Source organism: Hydractinia symbiolongicarpus, chromosome 2, assembly GCF_029227915.1.
Source record: "Hydractinia symbiolongicarpus strain clone_291-10 chromosome 2, HSymV2.1, whole genome shotgun sequence".
NCBI lineage: Eukaryota > Metazoa > Cnidaria > Hydrozoa > Anthoathecata > Hydractiniidae > Hydractinia > Hydractinia symbiolongicarpus.
In genome coordinates, this window is record NC_079876.1 from 11,739,833 (window position 1) to 11,764,625 (window position 24,793).

Genomic DNA, 24,793 nt, shown 5'->3' on the forward strand with positions numbered 1-24,793 from the left:
TTCCCTTTTTTTATTCTTTTAAAATGCGATCTAAAAAACATTTCTATCGCCGTTTTTCGTTTTTAAAGTTTTAAAATGCAATCTAAAAAAACATTTCTATTAAAATTAAAGTTTCAATCTTTGTTAAAATATAATAATTTCTATCTCTTAAAAGCTTTATTTAACCCGGGCAAACAACAATGCCTTCTCACTAGTTTATTCAGTTTCCACGCAAAACATTTGTTTAATAAAAATATTAAACAATGGCTCTTCGTGTCACATTGATAGAGTTGATAACATTTGCAATTATGCTATTGGGAATAGTTATGTTAACACTATTTAACAATAGTTACGCGCAGTTATAATAAGCTATTTTTTCTTCGATAATCTTTTGTTTATTACGCGCAAGTTAATGACTTACAAGACTCGCAAGATAATTAATAAGAACAAAAGACAAACAACTACCGCCACCGAGAAAAAGGTGTGAAACTTGAGCGTACGCATACGCTTACATCTGGACTGTACTGTAGTAGCCAAAAAAATTAGAAGTGATCAGAGTCAGTATAACTTCTCACAGTCAGAGAAAACAGCAAATATCATAAACTAATTAGGCTATTAGCCAAATTAGGTGATGAATTCCTAACCAACTTTGCTATGCTAACCTAATTAGGCTATGAAAAATTTTTAAAAGCAAAAAAGCACTGTTAACGCACTATCTGCATCTTTATTTCACTCTCTTTGTGCAGCCAAATTTCAAAACTTCGATATTCGAAAAAATATTTTGCGCATAGTCTAATTAGCTTATGCAGGTCCTTATGTAATTTTGTTTTCTTGCTTACATGAAATCTTGAAAACCAATCTTGCTGAATTGTTCAAATTGTTTATTTACTGAAAGTAATCTCGATGAAATTTTTCTAAGTGTCGATTTGTGAAAATATAAAACCAAAAATTTTGTTTTTGACATAACAAAAAAAAATTCACATTATTTTCACTTATTAAAGTCAAAGTTGGACATAAAAGCATTTTGTGGACAAAATTTTACAGTTTTTTTCTAGGCAGCACGTCAGTAACCATTTCGAACAACAATTTTTAAATTGTTTTGTCAAATGATCTTCTCAAGGAAATTCTTTTTGACCAAGAAAAATCACTGGACAATTTCATTTGCCTGAAAAAGCACCAAGATGGTAACTCTCTGAATAAAAAAATTAAAAACTAGTATATTTCATCCCTTGTGTCAACTTATTTTTTGGAATTTTAAATATTTTTTTCACCAAATACAATTTAAGATAGAGGCAAAAACATTCCAAGGAAAATTTAAAGTCCAACCTTCCCCACCAAGTCAAATTAGCATCCAATTCCGAAATCACAAATGTGTAAAATGTGAATTTTAAAGACTTCCAAAACTACCCTCATTGGAAAAAAAATAATCGAGGCAACTCAACTACTATTTTAAAACTACAGTCAGTAAGCCTGGCTAATGTTATTTTCACAGATGTTGTTTAAAAATAAGGTACACTCCATAACTGGAGACACAGGATATATACCACAGCCTTTTTGAGGAATATTTGAGGTGTGCGATGATTCGCACGTGTAAATCAGGTAAGGCGTGTAATGTAAAGCGCACGTGCAAAGAATGTTACGCATACGACACGGGCTCTGAGGTTATTTTTGTTGCACATCCATTTTGCGCTAGAAAAGTGGACAACGTTTCAAACTGTGAACCCCAAACACGATGATCAAGCATCTACTGGTATAGCAACTCTCTCAATCTAAACTTTCTTTTCTACATGTCCGAAATAGTATGCATGACTATACTGTGTCATTTTTATATTTATTGTTTACTTTTCAGGTCATCACAAGCAAATAGGCAAAAATATGCTTTGTTTTCAAGTTAAAAAAAATCTTTATCCACATGGCTTAAAACTTCAAAAAAATTTACACCGCACATGGGTTTCGTTTTTACAGGCATAAAGAAAAAATCCATTAAATTCGGACCTGAAGAAATTATCTACAATTAAATCCATGATAAAATGTCTATTCTGCCTGTAAGTTCAGTTTTGCATACTTGCTTCATCCGTGCTCCATCGGCGTTCACCTCCGCATTAGTTAAGAACCGCATGGCTGGATTTCTTGTGCAAGACCTGGTTACAAACGACAAAGGGGCCAGGCAAAAGAGATTTATGTCTACGTAGTTCTTTTAACTAAGTCAGGAGTCGGTGAATTAGCTAGCATGGTCAGGTTGGCTATAAATAGGCTTGCTCATGGATTAAAAGGACCAGGACTATTCAATAATTTCTGAGATCTAAAAGTGTCCAACCATGATGGAAATCTATCAGACGTTTTGTCTGACGAGTCTCCAAAGATTCTTTCGAGGGCTGCCATCGCACACTACAAAATGGATTTTAACGGTTGATTTTGAAATCTCAATATTTATTTTTCAGGTGTGCGACTAATCACACACCTGAAACAATTTGGGAGTGTGCCAAGGCGTGCGCGTGCGATCGCATGCCTCTCCTGAAAAAGACTGATACCAGCAACAAACATTCTCAAGCACATTAAAAAAAACAAATCATATATATTTGGGGTATTTACAAAACGAATTTGACGGTACTGTTGAATTGACCAGGCCAGTTTTTAGACACAGTAAAAAATGTAGCTAACATATTATTATTTAGCATTTCTATACAGTTTGTAGTAGCCAAATTTTAATAATAAAATGTATATAATGTGAAGAATCAGATAAATCGTATTCAACCATTATTATTAGTTAGCTGGCTTGTAGTTACCTTCATTGAATGAGATGTTTAGTTAGGTATAGCTGCAGTAAGCTAATACGGTTGCATAGTTTACATGGTATAATTTCTTGGCCTCTTGATTTGCTAAGAAAAGTATAAATTTAAGTTTCTTTTAAAAGGTACAGTCTAAAATTTTCATTGTTATCTTTGTCTTCCTCAATTGTTCTAAGATTGGACATGTATGTCCATAGATTGGGTAGTCACTGTCAGAAGATTGGCCTGGAGTGTCTTAAGACAGGGTCATTCCAAGATTGGGCAGAAGGTTCATGTTTCACAGATTTTTCATAACTCACGATCACTTTTTTAAATATCCGCCCCTAATTTATAGCAGGCAAAGTCATTTCTGTTATCATCCCAACATACTTCATTGCTGAGAGTTTAGTTGCTTACCTATAGATGAAAGGTCTCTCCTTTTTTGCTCATTCTCCCTTTCAAGTTTTTTAATTTCAACGAAGAAGTGATCAGAGTCAGTATAACTTCTCACAGTCAGAGAAAACAGCAAATATCATAAACTAATCAGGCTATTAGCCAAATTAGGAGATGAATTCCTAACCAACTTTGCTATGCTAACCTAATTAGACTATGAAAAATTTTTAAAAGCAAAAAAACACTGTTAACGCACTATCTGCATCTTTATTTCACTCTCTTTGTGCAGCCAAATTTCAAAACTTCGATATTCAAAAAAATATTTTGCGCATAGTCTAATTAGCTTATGCAGGTCCTTATGTAATTTTGTTTTCTTGCTTACATGAAATCTTGAAAACTAATCTTGCAGAATTGTTCAAATTGTTTATTTACTGAAAGTAATCTCGATGAAATTTTTTTAAGTGTCGATCACCAATTTTGGTAAACAGCTTGAAATTTCACGTTTTTCTGGAACAAGTCAGCAGCCACCCAACTTTGAAAATGATATAAGTAGATCATTTTCAAAGCTAGCTAAAACCTAGCTCATTCAACACCAATAATAATAAATAAAAACATTAGAACGGCCCGATGATCCATGCTATTATCCCATATTATGACCAAATGTTAACAATCTGTATGACAAATTAATTTTGCAAATACTTCAAGTAAACAAACCATATCTGCACTACTTTCGCTACAAACTAAACATTTGCTCATAAATAACCTTGTTTTCATGTTATTCGGTAATTTGGTATGCATATTCCGCGGAACGAAACTTTTGATGTTTTATGAAGAAATTAACCACACAAATTACCTGCAGTGAAAATTTTTCACTGTATATAGTTAGATAATTATGGTCAAACTCTTATAAAATTTAAAAACTTTAAATTACAATAAATCCTGTTCTAATAATCTTTTGGTATTTAAAATTTCCTATGTGTATTAAAATATAACATGTTTAAAATATATAATGTGTATTTTGTTAAGTTAAAACGTTTTAATTTAACAAAAAGTACACATATAGCTATATATTTTAAACATGTCGTATTAATATACATTTACTATGGCAAAAAAGAGGCTAGCTAGCTAGCTACTCGAAATTTGCCATGTTATATAATTTTTGCTGATAAATCCAAATATGCCACTCATTTTTCTCAAAAGTTCCTTGTTTTCTTTTTCAAAATTTGATAATGTTAACCCGAATCCGAGAACAGTTAGCTAGCTGGATTTATTGATGTATATTGTATATATATAGCTAGCTACACGTCATATGAAATCAAGCACTATGGATCGAATGATAAAAACAGCGCTGGGTACTGCACAAAAGAAAGATTATCTCTGGTAAACGGTAAGATATAAACGACTAAAATAATACATCTAAAAAGAGTATCATGTCCTCCCTTTAGAATTTCTGGCCGCTGCTGTACAAGTTATAGCCAGCTCCTAGCTAGCTACTGACTGTACTGCACACAGTGATCAACGCCATACACTTCTCTCAGCAAAATATTTTTGAGCTTACTTATCCGACTCAAGTATATATTAGTAGTAATCGAGTTAAATATGCTGGAAAGAAATGACTGCGGCAAATCGGGGACAAAATTGTTTACAGCCTCGTTCCCAGGAGTTCTTTTCTTTTCGAAATTGCACTCCAGCAGCGAACAAACTTGTTAGCCCCCAAGTAAGCGCTGGCGGCAGCAGACCCTTAAATCAAAAAAGGAACCAGGTAAATGGTTTTAAAAATCGACTCAAAAACGTATACTATAATGACGTTTTGCAGGACTTTCAAGAGCGGCTAAAACAACTTTGGAAAACCCTAAAAAACTGGTTCCTGATATGTCAGGCAATGCTACCTCGATAAAACAAGTAGTCAAAAACGATGGTACGGAAACTTCTCACCCAAAAAAATTTCCAATACATTAAATTCATTTTTTGTCAGTGTTAGTGCCAAACTAGCCTCAAAATTTTCTCTGACACTTCTACACGATTTTCGATGGGCTCCTATTAAGACCAAAAGTGTCGAAAAAACAATTAGTTCACTGAAACTTAATGAAGCTACAGGCTTGGACGAGATTAGTTCACGACTGCTAAAAGCAGGTTCGTCAGTTTCAAGTATTTATTTATCAAGTCTTTTCAACAAATCTTTATTCACTGGTTATGTACCTAAATGTTGGAAGACTAAAAGGGTCTCGCCTATTTTTAAAAGTGGCAATAAAACAGATCCTACTAATTACCGGCCTATCTCCATTGTGCCAATTCCTATGAAGTTTTTTTTTTTAAAAAGTGCATGAGCAAATATCTCATTTTATTTCTGAGCACAACTTCCTAAATTCGAAAACTCTTTTCTGCAGAAACTGCAGTAACCGATGTCTCTGATATTATTCTTACTGAGCTCGACCAACAAAACTTTGTTTGTGCTGTGCTCATAGACCTTAAAAAAGCTTATGACACTGTTGATCATAAAACTTTGTTAAAAAACTATGGTGTTTTGGCATCAGAGCTGCTGCCTTTGACTGGTTCGAGTCCTACTTAAAAGGGCGAACAGAACTCTTGTAAACGACACAAGATCAGATCTGCTTAAGACACCCTGCGCTTTCTTTTGTATATTGATGACTTATAATCTGTCATCAATTCAAACTGCCACCACCTATATACAGATGATGCAATAATTATTTTGTCCCATAAAAACCTGAATATCCTTGTCTCCCAGGTTGAGTTAGAACTTTCGCGAATCGACCTCTGGCTGAGTAATAACAAAATGACTATTAATAAGGACAAAACTAAAAGAATCTTTTTCGGCAACAACAAAATAAGAATAACTTGGTTTGCGTGTTGTACGTGTACAGAGTGCTGTGCGTGTCCAGAGTGCTGTGCATGTCCAGAGTGATGTACGTGTCCAGAGTGATGTAGGTGTACAGAGTGCTATCCGCGTCCAGAGTGATGTACGTGTCCAGAGTGATGTACGTGTCCAGAGTGGTGTACGTGTCCTGAGTGCTGTGCGCGTCCAGAGTGATGTACGTGTCCAGAGTGCTGTGCGCGTCCAGAGTGCTGTGCGCGTCTAGAGTGATGTACGTGTCCAGAGTGATGTACGTGTCCAGAGTGCTGTGCGCGTCCAGTGTCTAGAGTGATGTACGTGTCCAGAGTGATGTACGTGTCCAGAGTGCTGTGCGCGTCCAGAGGGATGTACGTGTCCAGAGTGCTGCAGTATCTAGGATCTTAATTTTTTTACGTACACACGTGCTTACATGGCTTGTGGTGCCATGTTCAGGATGTTATTAAAAACAAAGCAGTTATGTTATGTCCCTTTCCCCGTCTCCTTTCATATCAAGAGGGCTAAAATACCTGGGAAGAAAGGCCACTCTCACAGTGTCAGTTTTGCAGAAAAAGAAGTAGTTTTATCTTTTCGACTGATGTCATGAAATGGGGCACTACAAAGTAGAAACCACCTATGACAAGTTGCCACGAAAGCAGCCTTCGTGCAGGCGAGTTTAAGGCGAGTTTAAAAAACTAAGCGCGCAAAAAAGACAACCATAATCGCTTCACAATTTCGTGAATATTTTCGACATGCGCAAATAAAAATAGGTAAATTTCAAATTTAGAAGTAAAATGATCATTTTTTTACCGCAAGCACCAAAAAAAATTTAAGATTTTGACGTCACCTTCAACATGCATGCTTGTTTGATTATCATGCCAATTTTCATTTCATCGAAGTTAGGTTTTGGTCAATTTTTGGACCAGTTTGGCCAATCATTTTGTCACAACAGGATGTTTTTTTTGTTCAGGACGGTAACGAGTTCCAGTTCACTAAGTCGAAACCAGCGCTTTATACAAACGAGGCATATTAAAAAGTGAGGTTACAAAGGAGATCTTATCATAACTGCAGAAGCATGTTTTAAAAAAGTACTCCCTCGTGGCGTGATTTACCAATTAAGCAGGACACAGAGAATAATGATTGTGTAAAAATTTATATATTTACATTCGAATACAGAAACACAATTTTTTTTACAATATGCTAATTACAAAATTTAACGGCTATAAAATATACACAACTTCGTACAAAAGTGCTTTGCGAAATTCGCACAAAATAAGACGTGACATTAAGATGCTAGTTGTCCAGGTAAACCGGAAGTAACAGTACTTTTAATTTTTCACGTAAATAATGTTGAAATCACGTGACTAACTAGATTTACAACTTATGCTAATTGTGCTGTGCGATTTGTTTTAAATAAAAAATGACGTGTTTTTCACATGTACAACTTCACACAGCTTGGGTATAGCTAAGCGGTAAGCCTGAAAAATGAGTAGGAAGATTTTTAAAACAATTGATTGATAAAATTAAAATATACCCTAAGGAATATATTATAACCTCTAACCGCTAACTGAAATTCGCGGAACTAATTTTCGCGGATATACGAATCAGGGATCAGAAAATCCCTTGTTCAAATAAAAAATAAGCAATCTAACTTAAGAAACATTTTTATTGCGGAAAAAAAATTGAAACATCGAAAAGTATTTGGTAAAATATTTGCTTATAAATGGAATGGAAGCTTTGCTGACAATAGTACCACAAAATGTTCAAGAAACAAAAACTCCGAAAAATAAAGTTGCCTCTCTAAAAGCCACATTCGAAATCATCCAGAAAGTGATACACGAACCGATCGTCAAAGAGTCTACTTACGCATTTGGGTCATCGTCATCCCCCCTTTCCACACCAGTGAAATTTTCCCCACCACGATGAGAACACATGTTGGTTCCATGTCGATGTTGTTGCTCTCCACCGGCGTGATATTCTTTTCCTTCCATGAACAATTCCATACGCGACTTTGGCGCGTGACCATAATCCTGTAGGAAGCAATAAACTTTTTTTCTCAAATATTTTCCTTAATTTACTAGCACTTCTATTTTATTGAGGTAGCCTTTAATTGAACTTGCTCATATCACAAAAGTGGACTATTATTTTTATCAAGCACAAAATCAGTTACCAGAAAAACACATAAGAATAAAATCGAGATTTATTTTACTGAATAAGTTATTTCTAGAAATCTTCGCACAACACAAATCTTGTTTGGCGATTTTAAATCAAAATTCGCTACTTATGCTAAAAATTAACCTAAAAGTCGTACATATATATCTTTGTGGGTTTCAAAGCTGAAGCGAGCCTTAATTTTCTAAATAGACAATGCACAGGAGGGTGTCGAAAACATGTTTAAGCATGCGATGATATGTCATTTAAGTTTGACACACTGTGGTATCGCTTCACAAACTTGTGAAATAAAGGGAGTAAAAACACTGCATTGAAGCAACATAGAGAGACAAGATCACTTTACCCTGTACATGATCACAAGCTGGAACGAAAACATGTTTAAAATGAGAATTTACGAAGCAAATGATCGAAATATATCCTCTTTTTTCTTTATAAAGCATAGTGCATTTGGAGCCCAGCTTCAGTATGCTTACAACTTTTGTCATTCCAGCTTAATGCTTACGGTGTTATAAGGTGTTTTTATTCATTTCCCCATCTGTAACAACTTTTATTTTGATCGATCGCCATTTTAAATGGGCAACAAACACGCATGCGCATTAGTAAACCCTTGTCTCGATGAAACCAACAGGAGAAATCATACGGGGAAATTTTACTCCTGGTATACCGGGAGTAAATTTCGATTGTTTGACGATTTTTTTTATGTAGAAGAATAACATATTCTTAAAAAAAAAATGATGCCTTTTTCTCTAGTGTCAGACTGCGTTTATGTCATGCTTAAATCCTAAAAAAACTCCTTCCAGATTACGCTTAAAAACGCTAAAGCTTACCTCCTGCGAAAAAACAAGTTTATTTCATATGAAAGAGCTTGTAAAGTTGTTTTATTTTTTCGTCATAAATCTTTATTGATTATGTGGAACTATGACATCATCTATCAGATGCTTAGAAACAATTGCTGGTATGAACGATAATCAGGGTAACTAAGTATTAATATTCATGTAAATATGTTCAAACTATCAAACTGGATAGATAAATACATATTTACATAACCACCTTGATAAATATTTATAACAACACCTTATTTTTTCTAATCGATGACGTCATGAATTAATTATCATATTTTAAGTCAAAACTCTTGACTTAAAATATAAGATTTTTCAAAAAGCTCAAAAGATTCATGGATAACTTCTCAAGCTCTTTCATATGAAGCCAACTTGTTTTTTTTGTACAAACTTTGTTGTTTGTTGCATGAAACAATAAATAAGAAAATAATCGAATTGAACAGCATTAAAAAAGGGTACCTACCTATCAAATCTTGTAAAAAAATAAATTAATAGAAACAAAATTATTGCAATTTTGAATAATTTTTAAAAAAGTAAAACACAGCAAGATATAACACGTTCCCTCTTCTTACCTTAATGCGTTCGTACGTATCAGCCATTATACCGATGAATAAACTCAACACAACGAATATAAACAACGAGATGAATGTGTAGAGGTATATTTTACTGAAGTACCAAATCAAACTATCCGAATCATCCATCTCACTGAATGTTGTGAACATATCATCACCGTTAATGAGTGCAAATAAACACTCTGACGTCACGAAAAGATTGCGGAACTAGAATAAAAGAAATTGACCCGCTTTAAAAAACGATGAATTGTAAGAACTTTCCTTCTTTCATTAAATGCTTAAAAACAATTAGAAAATAATATCAAATTTAGTAATACCAGCATTTTGTTTATAATGCTAGTCTGGGTTGAAATTGTATTTGGACGATTTGATGATAGTAAAAATATCGTTAGAGATACAGCTCGAAAATACTTTATCAAGCCACTTTCCAAAGCTCAAGCCGTGACTCTGGATACAATAGATTGTGTAATAAAGGATTCCAAGGGTCAGGGTTTTCGGGGGTTGATTTTATAGAGGATTCACATTCGCATTGTCCAAGAAGAAGGAAGATGTCAATCTGTTAGGGGGAGAAGAAAAGGATGGGGAATGGTCTGTCCAAAGTAGCTGAATGAATTACGAGCGTCCGGGAAGATCAGAATATAAGGGACGGGCGAAACTGTGGATTTTTTACAAGCTAACGACTAGCCTATTTTATTAATAACGCAATTTTGATCAAAATGGCTGCAAAAATTGCTACTTTGAGCCAAGGATATAAAAAATATAAATAATGTTTAAAATTTTCATCCCTTTTATTGACGTATTGAACGTTACACAAACGAACGAACAAACAAACAAACGAAAAAACAAAAACTGTTTCACACCTTTTCGTGGTAAGGACCAAACATAATCCATCCACACACGGTGAATCCCAAATAAATGAAAGAAACACAAAAGACAAATCGAATCATGGTGGGAAAGGCTGTCTTCAACGTCACCAGTAAAGTCTAAATAGAGATATCAGGAAAACCTTAACAGTTACATATACTAACATAAACACAGGGAGGAGCTACAACTAATTTTTTGTCGAAAAAGGCCTTCTGAAGCTTTTATAGAGAATAGCGATAGATAAAAATTTATACGCAAACGACCAAAAGCTTTTTTAACAGCCCAAGCCTCTACTTTACAACTGCTTTTTTCTAAAATGTTCATATTCACTACTGAATACTCGTTTTCGCGTAATACATTATTAATCAAGGCTTACAGAATTCTCGTTGTTCATTCAAAATTCGTTAATTGGGACATACTGAACATTCTCGTTAATCAACAGTCGTTGGCTGTTCAACATTCGGTAATCCCGACATAACGAATGCTGATTGTTTGTTTTAACACTCGTTAATTGCGACATACTGAACACTCGTTGGCTGTTCAACACTCGTTAATCACGACATACTGAACATATTGTTCTTTATTTGCAACTTAGTTCTCTAAACTTACATTATAACCTTGCATGAAGCCAAGATATCTTAAGATACCAATCCAAGAAAACAAAGCAGCCATTCCAAAGAACAGGCTGCACGAGGTGTATAATTCTGGTCGCTCCTAGAACGATAGATGAATCATGAGGTTTTTTTAGCTTAAAATTTTTGAAATATTAGACACGAAACGAAAAATCTTTAAAAAAATTACCAGATAGAAATTTAATCTAAAAATACTAAGTAAAATTTTTTTTTCAAGCGATATCTTAATAGACAACTTTGTAGGCCATGTTTCATTAAAAAAACTACAACCCTAATAAATAAAAAATAAATAAAAAACAAAGAAACACCTACCAGCCAATCCACGAGTAGTTTTATGATTGAACCACAAGTCGAACAGATATCAGACAAAGTAATTAGCATTAACCAAAAACTTAAAAAGTTTAACCGATCCGAAAGAGTAAAGCGCTCATGACGAAATTCAGTGAAAAACTTTCCAACATCCTATAAAATAAAATATAACAATACAACAAAACAAAGAGTTACAGCAGTAGACTCCATATTTGATTCCCATTTCAGTCTCAAAGGTTGCTAAGCATAACATTTAGATTTTAGAGGCAAGTTCTAAGGCACAGTTGCAAAACGTTCCAAATCTTTCCAGCCTGATCAGTTGTTGAGCGGTTTCTTGGTACTCAGCCTTTCACCCCTTACTTTATAAAGAAATAATGTGTATTTAACAACAACAACAATAAAAACAACAAGAAGGAGGAGAAGAATGAGAAGGAGGAGGAGAAGCAACAACAACAACAACAAACAATAACAACAAACAATAGTACCTTAAAAAGAAATAATGTGTAATCAACAACAGCAAGAAGTAGAAGGAGAAGGAGAAGAAATAACAACAACAAACAACAACAACAAAAGAACAACAACAAACAACAACAACAAACAATAGTACGACAGTAAGACAACAGTCATAAAAGTAAATTAGATACTAACCTGGGACAATTTAAAATGTCTTTTAAAAGATCGCACGCAAAGTATAAAGGAGAACACGCATATTATTATGATAAACAGATCAAAAACGGTCCAAAGTATTTTGGTCGAGTTATATTCTATAAAAAAAGAACAACAAACCACTAACAATTAAGTTTGAAGTCAGGTAACACATGTCTCGTGTTAGACAGCGCAATTTGCATGAATTGAACGCACTTTGCATAAATTGAACGTACTTTGCAAAAATTGAACGTATTGTGCATAAATTAACATATTTTGCATAAATTGAATGCAATTTGGATAAATTGAGCGTTTTTTTAAAAATAAAGTCATTAGTTTATTTGTGAGAAACTCTTTAAAATTAAAAGGCACGTGCAAAATGTCTTAACTTAATTCTATTCTTTTTCAGCAGTAACAGTACCAAAGAAACTCTGATGATTTTCCTGTTAAAATTTTGTAACAAAATATTGCATTTTCAAAATTAACTTTTTCCATAACGGAAAAATGATTTAGTTCATGTGCCTGAGATGGTAATATTGTATTATAGTCAAGGTTTAGATAGAATTGAAAAAAATTTCAGTTTTTTTCTGAGTCTTAATGTCAAAAATATTTTCTTCCTAAACATGGTTTAACACGTATATGTTCATCCTTGACTATGAATATAAAGAATTAGACATATAGACACACTGCAAGAAAGAAAACATCCTGTAACTGCTTAACACTACAACGCACTCATAAAAACATTTCTAATAATTAGCAACACGTTCTGTGGGTTTTCATACTTTCTTAAGTCAGAATATGAATATGTAATGCTTTACCACTTTGAATATCGAAGTATTACACATAATCTATGAATACAAAAAAATTACACACAACTTACCCCTTATGTGAAGCTTTCCAGAATTTTGACGACAGATATGAAAGTCTACATCACTTTCTAGCCGCACCTTCATAATACCATCCAAATCAGAATTATCAAATATAACCTAACAAAAAAACACAAAATAAGATGAATTCATTAAAATGTTGTCAGTCAATTCTTTTACTAAACTTTAGGTGATTCTTCAATTACATAACATGCCAGGTCTCTTATGACAACTCGAAAATTGATACCTAGTGAGAGTTTTCTTTCGCTTTGGTATTACACTCTGGTAGGCTTAAAATTTTCTTACCTATACCATAGACATTGTTAAGACATAGACTCTTAAAGGCACTGAAAGTTTTTAAGATGTCATATGCAAATTGTGCCTGCAAGGAGTTTTACGAATTGATAGATAAATTGATAGATCTTCAATTTACTTTAGAGTTCATAGCAGTTACTCAAAAACAAATTCCCCAACCCATAGGCTCTAGAAAATACTAATTTTCGTGACTTTATGCAAATTCACTGAAGCGACTTTAATTTAATGATTTAAAACCTTTGATCTTGGGAAAGCTGTTTTGGCCATCCAAGATTACAAGTTTTACAAAATTGTTTCGTTGGACGCTACTATTGGCTATCCTCTGGCAAACTATCAAGGGAATTCCTAGACCCTAACTATTTAGTTTAACGGTATATGATTGCTAGAGTCTGAACTAAATAGATTGACAAATATTCTAATGCAGTAAAATAAAATTATGCCATTATGAATCCATTTATTTGTATAAAACTGTGAGATGAGAAATGTATTGAAAACGTTTTCGGTTAGTATTATTTTTTGCCTTTGCTGAACTTAAAATACTGAAGAAATATTTTCTCGGATTTTTCAGACTCACTTAGCCAGAGATATTATTTTTCTTGATATTCCAGACTCACTTAACCAGGGATATTATTTTAAACATTGAAACTTGCAAAAGTGTAGTAGAGTTGATGCAAAATGTGTTGTAAAAACATTAAAACAGAGCAAGGCAGACAGGTAAGTAGGAAAAACAAACAAACAAACCTTTAAATCAAATTTGTAACAATCAGGAGAATTAGTGCGATGAACAACAGTGTAATTCATTGTAAATGAGAACTTTAATGTCAAACTGAGAATCCTACACAATAAAAACATGTTACCCAGACTGAAATATATTTCAAGTGTATCTTTGCTTAACTAAAACAATAAATGCTACCGATTTAAGAACAAAGAACTACAATTTTTACATAAAAAAAGGTTTTTAAGAACTAAAATTTTTACATAAAAAAAGGTTTTTAAGAACTAAAATTTTTACATAAAAAAGGTTTTTAAGAACTACAATTTTTACAGGCATAAATTAAGGAAAATTATGAATGTTACTGCTGTTGGAAGTAAAAAGCATAATTGTTATGTAAAAAGAGGGATTTTTTATAGTATTTTTTCATTTTTAAAATCAATAAAAGCTACATAGTAAATCTTCTCAGCTTTAATTTTTATAGAAAACAGCCAGCGGCGAAAAAGATTAAACAACTGATGAATAAATTCTTACCATTGAAAGTTTGATGTCAAGTTATTACCCCTGATAAAATCTTGAAGAAGAGTTTCATTTGCCAATCCGTCTGGTGGTTTCAACTTATGACATGCTAAGAGAAAATTCTAAAGTAAATAAGAATCTAATCGTTTCTTCAACAAGATTAAAACATATTTGTGTTCTATATTTAACCACACCAATTACTTGTATTTATATATCATTATTTTTCTAGTGTAAATCAAATAAAATGAAAACCAGATTCTATAAATCTATCTTGTTGACAAACTTTTGAAGGCATCAAATTTAAAACAAATAATTCTCCATCTATTGCATAGTAATAATCATAGTGATGCTCAAGATAGTTCCACTTCAATATGATGTACAGCAATGATACTGGGCTGTCGCGATCGGACACACAGATGTTCCACGAAAAAGATTCACCTATTTATAAAGGCCAAAATCTGCGTGCACCACATATCGCATATTGCTGTATGTAGCGGAGTGGGTTAGTTTGTGACTTCCAGTTCTGAAGATTGAAGATATATATCACATGTAAACAATGTTCCTATAACATATATACACACCATTTTCGGCACTTTCACTCTTATCAACAATGTAGTAACCATCCTCACTCCTAGAAAAACCATTGAAGTTTTTGTCTCTCTTCAAAGCACCTCGGCTTTTTCCATTTGAATCAATACATAACACCATTGGCGGGTATGTTTTGTTTTGATCTTGTAACTCATATGAACCAATCATAATGTGGTTAAAATTGTAATACTAAAAAAAAAAACAACATACATTTTAAAAGTTCCTTCTATAGCTTCAAACAAAAATGGCGGATGTGATAGATGTGATGGAATTATAGTCTCTTATCATCCCAGACTTTGTAGAGGTTGTATATTGGTCTCAATAAGTGGTTTTTTGATATGATTGCCTCACAAGTTGATGACCAAACAAAAATCAATATTTTTTTATGAGAGAATATTTCAAGCAAAACATTGGCAATCCAAGACCTGGTGCTTGATAAAAAAAACTTTTAAATATACAAGGCCTTATCTTGCAGTCAAGTTTTCTGACTCAAACTCAACCATTAATATAGCCAGGAGACCCAGCATAATTTTTCTTACCACCGGGAAATCGGAGTAGTTAGGGTGGGAAAAATTACGCTGGGTCTCAAATGATTTTTCTGCGGCCAAAATCTGGCCGCACTTTTTTATTGGCTTATTCTATTGTTCTTTGCTCACGTGGTCCATGTCGGGGAAAGCCCTTTTCATCCAAATATTCTAACGAGTGGTTTCACTCACCCTAACAAACATACGTAAACTATAAAGTTTTTACCACAGTAAGATGTGACCAAGCTTGGTAAACAACTCACAGATAAATTAAAATGGCCTCCGAAGGGATTAGTCACATTGTCCAATTTAAACTTGGGGTTTCCGCTGAGTCATTCGTTCGCGTCTGAGCTTAAGTTTGAGAGAAACTCATTTTATCAACTCGAAGAAGAAAGCTTAGTTAATTAGGCTAACGATACTGCAGTTGCGTTACTCGATGGACATTTTAACCCCAAGAAAAACCCTGATTATGAGGTATATTTATTTCGCAGGTTAAAACAAGAACAAGATGAAAACATGCATCAATTCTATGTATGAGTTAAACAGCCAGAAAAAACCAGCCTCCTTAAAAATTCTAGCTGTTGTTTTATTATTAGTTGGAAATGGTAAAACAATAGCCCTAAAAGAGTTTATGTCATCGATACAAATCATAATAGGTGATTGTTGACATTGGCAAAAAAGTCGAAAAGAAACAACATAGTAATTAAGTCTTAAAATCTCTGAATACAATGTTGATCATTTTTTATTTACTTATTTAAACCAATTTTTAGCATATGCCAGGAAGTGGTAGGTCATTGCTTGGGAAAATAGTTTGGTGATCTTTTTTAACATTCAACATAAAGTAAATATGTGAAGGTTCAGTTCTTTTGATATCAAAATGTTTCAACTTAAAGTAAATACAAAACTATACCAGCAAGAAAACTATTCTTTATTATTTCAACATTTTCAAACAACTAACAAAATGAGATGCTGAAGTTAGCCAACCTGTTGCCATGTAAAAAAGATGTGTTCATAAATTTGCTTCTTGGTGAAAAGTTCATGATATCGTTGTCCAGTATAATCTACCAAAAACAAGTTTCGAAACGTTTCAATATTGTCTGTGTTGAATTGCACCACAGAGAATTCGTCTACAGCAAATAGCGTTACCTGAAAGAGCAACAATGACAAGAGAAATCACAAATGTTTGCTGTATTTCATTTTGCCTTGATCTTACAGTAACTGAAAAAAAATTGAAAACAAGATCAATTGAACTAGGATTCTTTTTTTTAAAAATATCATAAAATAGACATTGAGTTTCCATTGCCTTATTCTGTGTCAATCTAGCTTGGTAATTAAACTTTTGGTAAGGATACGAAATTGAGTCCTTTCTGTTGATAGGAAAATCATACTAATCTTGCTTGTCATAAATCCCATCCCATTACATTGTGTATTTTTTTATAAAAAAATACACAATGTAATGAGGATTGCAATACAACTATATGATATACACTATCACGTGTACATGCATCATTAGCAATCCAGCTTGTGTACTGTACTGATTCAAGGACTGTACTTTTCCAAAAGATGTAAAATTATTCCAATGTTTTTTTTGCAAGCGGAAAAAGTTAGTTTTACAGTAGCTACAATTATAGAAATCATTTCCACTGACAAAGTAGCTTTCCAACTAGTTTACTTTTGTGTGAAGAAATGTTAAATTAGGTTAAGCTACAAGTGACTATATAAGGGAGGCTTAACAGTTTGTCCTGAGAATTGAACTTGTTAGCTTTTGAGATCTGAGACTATAGGTGATAGATCTTAGGTGTTAAACGTCCTGTGCTTCTATTGTGAAAGATTGAATGATTACTTGACAAAGTAATATAAATATTCATTGAAATATTTAAGAAATAATCAAATACATACAGTTTTTGAACATAATGTAAATGGTATAAACAAGACATCATTACCTGCACAGTGACCAGTACAATCTTTATAATTTGCAATATCAACTTCACTGGTTTCCTTCCACGATCTTTATACTTTTGATATGGGTTTTTAAAATACCATTTCAGTTTGTTTTTAATTTGTTCTTCCTCATTTATAGCATTGTCAATGCTTGAAATACTCGAAATGCTTTTTGAACGAGCATAAGATGAATAAGAAATACCTTCCCCGAGCAGTGGCTCACTGGCAGAGTATTGTCTGCTGTGGCTCATGTTTTAGAAGAAGCAACAACTCTAAAAGAAACAACCAGATATTCATCTTTTTCAAAAATATAACGTCTCTGGTCAGATGGGACAACTATTGTTTGGTGCAAGATCATACATACTGGGATAGTGCCTGAAAAATGTGATGCTCTTCCACTTCACTGACTATTCTTATTTTTAAAATACAAAATACGAATTTAGTATCTTTAAAACACAGATAATTTTAAAAATATTAATTCCTATTTTAAAAATACGAAATACTTACTTAATACGACTTCTTATTAAAAAAACATAGAAACCTTAGTTTTTACCAAGAACAATTTAAATTATTTAATTTTTCAGAAGTAGCCACCAAAAGCCTTTACAACTTTATAAATAACATGTGTGAATTAATGATCTCGTCCCTACACATATATCTATGACTGACAAAGGTTTAGTGCCTAAATATATTGAAATACCTTTTTTACCAAAAACAAAAAACAAAATTGTTTGCAAGTTTTTAATATACTGCTATTCACGTGTAAATGTTTATGTAAAAATATATTTCACAACAACTATATTTGAAACATTAAATGGTTAAAATGGCAGTTTCGGTTGCATTATTTTTATAACAAAATAGAAAGATTAAGCGCATTCTCTTGCTAGAGATGTTTTTCTAATCATTTTAGAACAAATAACAGCAATATTTAAGCTTTGAATCATTTTATAATGAATAGTGTTCCAGCTGGCCGATGTCACAATTTATTTTTACCGGGCATTGTGGAATTGAAGTGCGGACAAACATTTAATATTTAGTTTGCATTGCGGGGGGGGGGGGGGGGGGGGGAATGGATACTGCTTTACCTCTACAAGAGCTTATTCTAACAGAAGATGATGTTCCTTCTGTTACACAAAACGTTTGAAAGATGTTTGTGAATGTAATTTATGTCATTTAATAACCTTTGTTTTTGTACTCCTGAGTATAGTTAGAGTAAGGGATAAAAAAGCCGAAAATCGAATTTCTTATTTAATGACTCTGTTTTTGCGCTCCTGAGTACAATGACAGTAGGAAATAAAAAAAGTTGGAACATTTTATTTATCATTTAATAACCTTTCTTTTTGTACTCTCGAGTATAGTAAGAATATAAAACAAAGCAGGTAATTAAATTTCTATTATAATAACTTGTTTTTGCACTTCCAAGTACAATGAGAGTAGGAAATAAAAAATGCTGAACATTTCATTTATCCTTTAATAACCTTTGTTTTTGTACTCCCGAGTATAGTTAGAGTGAGAATTAAAAAAACCGAAAATCAAATTTCTTATTTAATGACTCTATTTTAGCACTCCCGAGTACAATGAGAGTAAGAAATGAAAAAAGCCGAAAACTAGCTATAAAAGAGTTCGCTTCTTTATGAATTCATTTTAAGTGTCTTTATTTATCTGAGTTCATTATGGCATCATCGTTTTTCAGTCAAATAAGAGTTAAGACATACAAATATGCATGCGTCTTCTTCAATGAAAATAAATGTATTGGTTCTGCCAAAACTAAAAATATTGTAAATAGGGAAGAAAAGTTACTGAGCGTTGACAACAATTATTTGTGCGATGGGGTAGCGGAAAGAATATAAAAAATCACAAAGCTACAATTTTATTTCTAAACAGTAAGTATAGTTTTGTAAACGACCTAAAGAAAAACTAAGAGACTAAGATAAATTTTTACTGTTAGTAAGAAGGATTTTTTTCTTTCTTTTTAGATGAATGGTCAAATTGCAATAGTTTGAAAGAGATTGGTTGAACAATGAGAAAACATTATCATCGTAGAGGTTGGAGAAAAAAAGAATAAAAAAAATACATTAAAAACAATAAAACGCGGACATCAGGCGAAACATTAGTAAAACCTCGGAAGAAGTTCGTCAAAAAGGATGTTAGTTTATAATAAATTTGTCGTAAGAATCAGCACATAAATTTTATTCTTTATCAATTTATGTATTATAAACTTCTTTTTAGAGTACAGCTGTTGATAAAAGACAACCTTCATTAGTAGAAATAAATTACAAAGTCCCACAACTAAATTACCAAGTTGATTTTAGTGATGTTTTAAGAGATCCGCCGAAGGCACAAAATGGTAAAGTAAAAAACACCGCCAAAGAACCGCCAAAGGATAAAGTGGAAAACACTGCCGAAGAAACACCAAAGACGCAAAATAATGAAGTTGAAAACACATTCTCCTTTTTAAAGTTATTGGTTTCACCCGGAAAACCACTGCCATCATTTTCGCCACCTACCTCGACCCTATCCACTTCTATTCTTCCCGACCTACCTTTTTCTCCGCCTTCACCAGCCAGACCTCTGCAATCAACACCTGCCATTAGAATAACACATTTCTGAATTATCCCGAGCAAACAAAGCAGTGCACGTGCGATTGTGCTGCTATGCGACAAATCATTGAAAGACTAGAAAAGCGAATACAGTACAGTCCAGATGTAAGCGTACACGTACGCTCAACTTGCCAAAATAATTGCTTTAATTAAAAAAAACAATAGGATAGCGAGTTCCTTTCAAAATGCGCGAAAATAATTGCTTCGTGTTAAAAACAAAAGCATAGCAAGAAAGATTGTTTAAAAACAATACTCTGCGCAAGAATAAATTAAACGCGAAAGCCATTGAATTTTTATTTTTTTAACAATGAAACTAATTATAGTAACGCGATTTTAAACTCGATTTATTTAAAAAAAACACAAGCTCTTTTAAAAAACATGAAATCCAATGATCTAAATATTTAAAAAAAAAAACATTTCTATCGCCGCTTTTTGTTTTTAAACTTTTAAAATGTGATCTAAAAAAGCTTTTCCATAGCCGTTTTTCGTTTTTAAACTTTTAAAATGCGATCTAAAAAAACATTTCTATCGCCGTTTTTCGTTTTTAAACTTTTAAAATGCAATCTAAAAAAGCTTTTCTATCAAAATTAAGTTTTAATCTTTGTTATGATATAATCGCTTAAAAGCTTTATTTAACCCGCGCAACCAACAATGCCTTCTCGCTAGTTTATTTAGTTTCCACACAAAACTTTTGTTTAATAAAAATTTTAAACAATGGCTCTTTGTGTCACATTGATAGAGTTGATAACATTTGCAATATGCTATTGGGAATAGTTATGTTAACACTATTTGACAATAGTTACGCGCAGTTATAATAAGCTATTTTTTCTTCGATAATCTTTTGTTTATTACGCGCAAGTTAATGACTTACATGACTAGCAAGATAATTAATAAGAACAAAAGACAAATAACTACCGCCTCCGAGAAAAAGGTGTGAAACTTGAGCATACGCGTACACTTACATCTGGACTGTACTGTAGCTGCGTTGGAAGGGAATGCAATTGCCTTATCCGCAAAATTTATAGACAACAGTGACATTACCTTCAGTCCAGGGGTTGTCTCCACTAAAGACGATGCTGACAACAAATATTTATGATGACGATTTTCAAATTAATGAAAGATTAAAAAGAAAAAAATACAAGGTGGACACATCTCCTACTACAGAAATTCAGACCGATAGCCAATAAAGTGAGACAAGGGGCGACATATTTCAAAAACTTTAGCTATCTGTTGCTGGCTAAATTATTTGACCACAAGGAGCTTGCAGGAAGAATTTGTCAAGTAGTTAAAAAACCTGCGATTGATGGCTACAAACAAGATATAGTTAAAGCTTTTTTTTGGAAGTTTTATCAAATCAACATGGCTGCACCTGGTGCATGGATGGACTGTCAACGTGCAATTGATGAATTTATACGACGTAGCAAAAAATTATAAATCATGCATGTTGCAGTCAACTCTTTCAGTTATTAACTTTTTTGTAAATATTTTTTTAGATGTAAATATTTTTACTAACTTTGCAGTCTTTTTCAGGAATATTTGAGTAGATGTGCAATGATTCGCACGTGTAAATCAACGTGTACAATGTAAAGCGCACGTGAAAAGAATGTTATGCATACGACACGGGCTCTGAGGTTATTTTTTGTTTCGCACTAATTTTGCGGTAGAAAAGTGGGGGACATTTTAAATCGTGAACCACAAACACAATGACAGAGCGTCTACTTGTATAGTGACTCTCTCAATCTTAACTTCCTTTTCTACATGTCCGAAATAGTATGCATGACTTTACTGTAATTTTTATATTTATTGTTCACTTTTCAGGTCACCACAAGCAAATAGGAAAAAATATGCTTTGTTTTCAAGTTAAAAAAATCTTTATCCACGTGGTGGACAAAAAAATTTACACAGCACGTGGGTTTCGTTTTTACAGGCATAAAGAAAAAATCCATTAAATTCGGACCTGAAGAAATTATCTAAAATTAAATCCATGATAAAATTTCTATTCCACCTGTAAGTGCAGTTTTGCAGACTTGCTTCATCCGTGCTCCGTCGGCGTTCACCTCCACATTAATTAACAACCGGATGGCTGGATTTTTTGTGTAAGACCTGGTTACCAACGACGAATGGAAATAAGATTTATGTCTACGTTGGTAAATTAGCTAGGATGGTCAGGTTGGCTATGAATAGGCTTGCTTGTGGGTTAAAAGGACCAGGACTATTCAATAATTTCTAAGATCTGAAAGTGTCTGACCATGACAGAAATGTATCAGACGTTTCGTCTGACGAATCTCCAAAAATTCTTTCGAGGGCTGCCATCGCACGCTACAAAATGGATTTTAAAGGTTGGTTTTGAAAACTCAATATTTATTTTTCAGGCGTGCGATTAATCACACACCTGAAACGATTTAGGCATGTGCCAAGGCATGCGCGTGCTATCGCACGCCTCTCCTGAAAAAGACTGACTTCAGTTGAGTAATCATCATAAGAAGTTGTGAAGCAAAAAAAATTCGTCCTTATTCATCAAACGTGTGGAACTTTTTTTTTACAAATCACATCCTATGCACAAAGTTTCGCCTCTCATCCCGTGGGTCCCAATGTGAGCTTCTAACTAGTGACGTCAGACGCATAAATTATACCGTTAAATGCTCACTCACAAAATGGCGACAAGTGAGGTGAATGCTTTTAAAACACGAGGTAAACATTGTTTGGTTTCTTGAATACTGTAGCGATTATAACAAAATAAACATTAAATTGTTTTTTCTGAAGATGTTATGAATCGATTTAGGTCAACTTGATTTTTCTTGGGAGGTAAGCTTTAAAAAGATTTTTCTTGTTTATTTCACTCGCACTCGCATTGTACTCTCACTCTGAATTATTTTACTCTTACTGAATTATTGTACTCTCAAAGATGTGTAGCTTTACTCGCGATCAGCACTTTTTCTTTCTTTTTGATCGTGGAAAAAAGTATTAAGAAAAGCTAGCTAGCTAAAAAATAATAGAGAATGCCTGACTTTGTTGGGACAAAAAACATTGCTTTGTCGCGACGTGGATTAGTGGTTATAGCTTTCGTACTCTGTGCGAGAGACTGGGGTTCGATTCCCCTTGGGCGCGATTCAACATGGGCAAGTGAATGTTACCATAGCCCCGGGGGTGTGGGCCGTTGGATGTTGCCGAGAGTTGTCCAGTAGAGCGCAGGCCCTAATTGACTCTGTGTAGCTCAAAATGAGCGTTAAATACTCTAGGACTCTCCATCTAAGCCATGGCCCCTCCTGGAAATAATAGACAGGGTATATCTCTCAATATTTGTGAGGCTAGCCATGTGTAATATGCACATCTATCTATCTAGCTATCTATCTTCACATTAACAACAAGTAACAACCTACCAAGCTATTTTCTTTGACCAGCTAGCTAGCTATACTAGCTAGGTATGTATAAACAGTTATCTGCTATTTTCTTCACATCACAACATCAAAATACGAAATCGAAATCATGTGACGCTACTTCTGCCACAATATTTAAGGATCCTCGTTATCACGTTTTTGAAACGAGGCTTGTCAAAATTCTTGGAAGAAAACAAAAGATTTTTGGTCCCTAGGCTCCCTTGCTCCCTTGCCCCGAGATTAATTACGCGTGCGATCGAATGCTCTGGAAACAAGGTTTCTAAACAATCAGGTATAGCGATTAAAGGTAAGTTTAATTTTTCCCGCCTCAAAGATTTCTCTTTCTTTTTATAGAACGTTTCTTGTACTGATAGCCTGGGACAAAACAACTGAACACAAGATGGCATACAGTTGCAAAGGAAAACGTAATCGTTTTTCTAGCAAGTCTAAGAAGGTTTTCTATTGTGAAAACTTTAGCAATTTAGCATTTTAATAGATTAGGAAAAGAGTATAAGTAAGTTTGGGTATAATTCAGACACAACACGGAACCACGAAAAGTCTCCAAGTTTGAAGGAACTTTAAACGGCTGACTTTTTTTGCCACAAGTCAAAGGATGTGCCAGTGAGTTTCGATATAAATGACAACAACGTTCCACGAGAGCACGACGATCTAAAACGGCTGATAAAACTGTTTGTGGCAGATCTAGAAAAAAGACAAGCAGAGATAGAAAGGATGTACAGGATACCTAAATACCTGTTTGTCAAAGAAGACTTACAGGAAGACTCAGGGTCAGAATGAGCAACTCAAGTGGCCATAAAAAACGTCTGCATTAATTAACTTTTTAACATAATTTAAAAAGCCGTGCACGCAATCTCATTGGTCTGTTGTACCAGGGCCTCTTACGCGTTTCATCCTCATATCAAAAAACGCTACGGGCCCTGCGATCGGGGTTGATGAGCACTCTATCGCATAGAGGTTTTTCGATAGACAAATGAGACATCGAGAAACCTTTCTTATAATGTCCTTGCATGACCGGATGTTGGTTATTATAGCTTGACACTGTGGAGAATAGTGATTACGCCTTTCAAAATATGCACAAGGCTTAAATGCACCACCCTGTCGATCAGTCACTTGTCCGTAAAAACTACTAGTAGTGAAGTTTGATCTTTCATTTTCTGACCCCTTAGCGACAAAACAATTTTCAACAGTTAATAACTCTTCTTGAAAATATTTTAAAAATAAATCTAACGTCCAAATTCCTAACCCAAAACGCCGAGAAATTAGGCTACCGTATGAGTTTGTGTCAAATTTGATAGATCTCAAATTTCTG

At 33.7% G+C, this 24,793-nt stretch overlaps 1 protein-coding gene across 1 annotated transcript; it reads right to left on the minus strand.

Moving 5' to 3' along the window:
- Window positions 1-7,128: 7,128 nt before the first annotated feature.
- LOC130629425 (mucolipin-3-like) lies at window positions 7,129-23,589 on the minus strand. The gene is made up of 14 exons (XM_057442608.1): window positions 23,467-23,589; window positions 17,489-17,758; window positions 16,530-16,691; window positions 15,015-15,210; window positions 14,449-14,542; window positions 13,944-14,037; window positions 12,902-13,007; window positions 12,025-12,140; window positions 11,380-11,529; window positions 11,045-11,149; window positions 10,432-10,554; window positions 9,572-9,778; window positions 7,855-8,018; window positions 7,129-7,466 (listed from the first exon to the last, which is right to left on the minus strand). The coding sequence occupies exons 2-14, from the start codon at window positions 17,735-17,737 to the stop codon at window positions 7,454-7,456; spliced, it is 1,779 nt and encodes a 592-aa protein (XP_057298591.1). The 5' UTR covers window positions 17,738-17,758; window positions 23,467-23,589; the 3' UTR covers window positions 7,129-7,453.
- Between the last annotated feature and the right edge of the window lie 1,204 nt (window positions 23,590-24,793).

Coding starts and splice junctions, on each gene's coding strand:
- LOC130629425 (XM_057442608.1), bottom strand. CDS start 17,737: ATGAGCCACAGCAGACAATACTCTGCCAGTGAGCCACTGCTCGGGGAA. Junction 15,211..16,529: donor TCTTTTTTACATGGCAACAG/GTTGGCTAACTT, acceptor TTTTTTTTTTAG/TATTACAATTTTAACCACAT. Junction 12,141..12,901: donor TGGAAAGCTTCACATAAGGG/GTAAGTTGTGTG, acceptor CTTTTTTTATAG/AATATAACTCGACCAAAATA.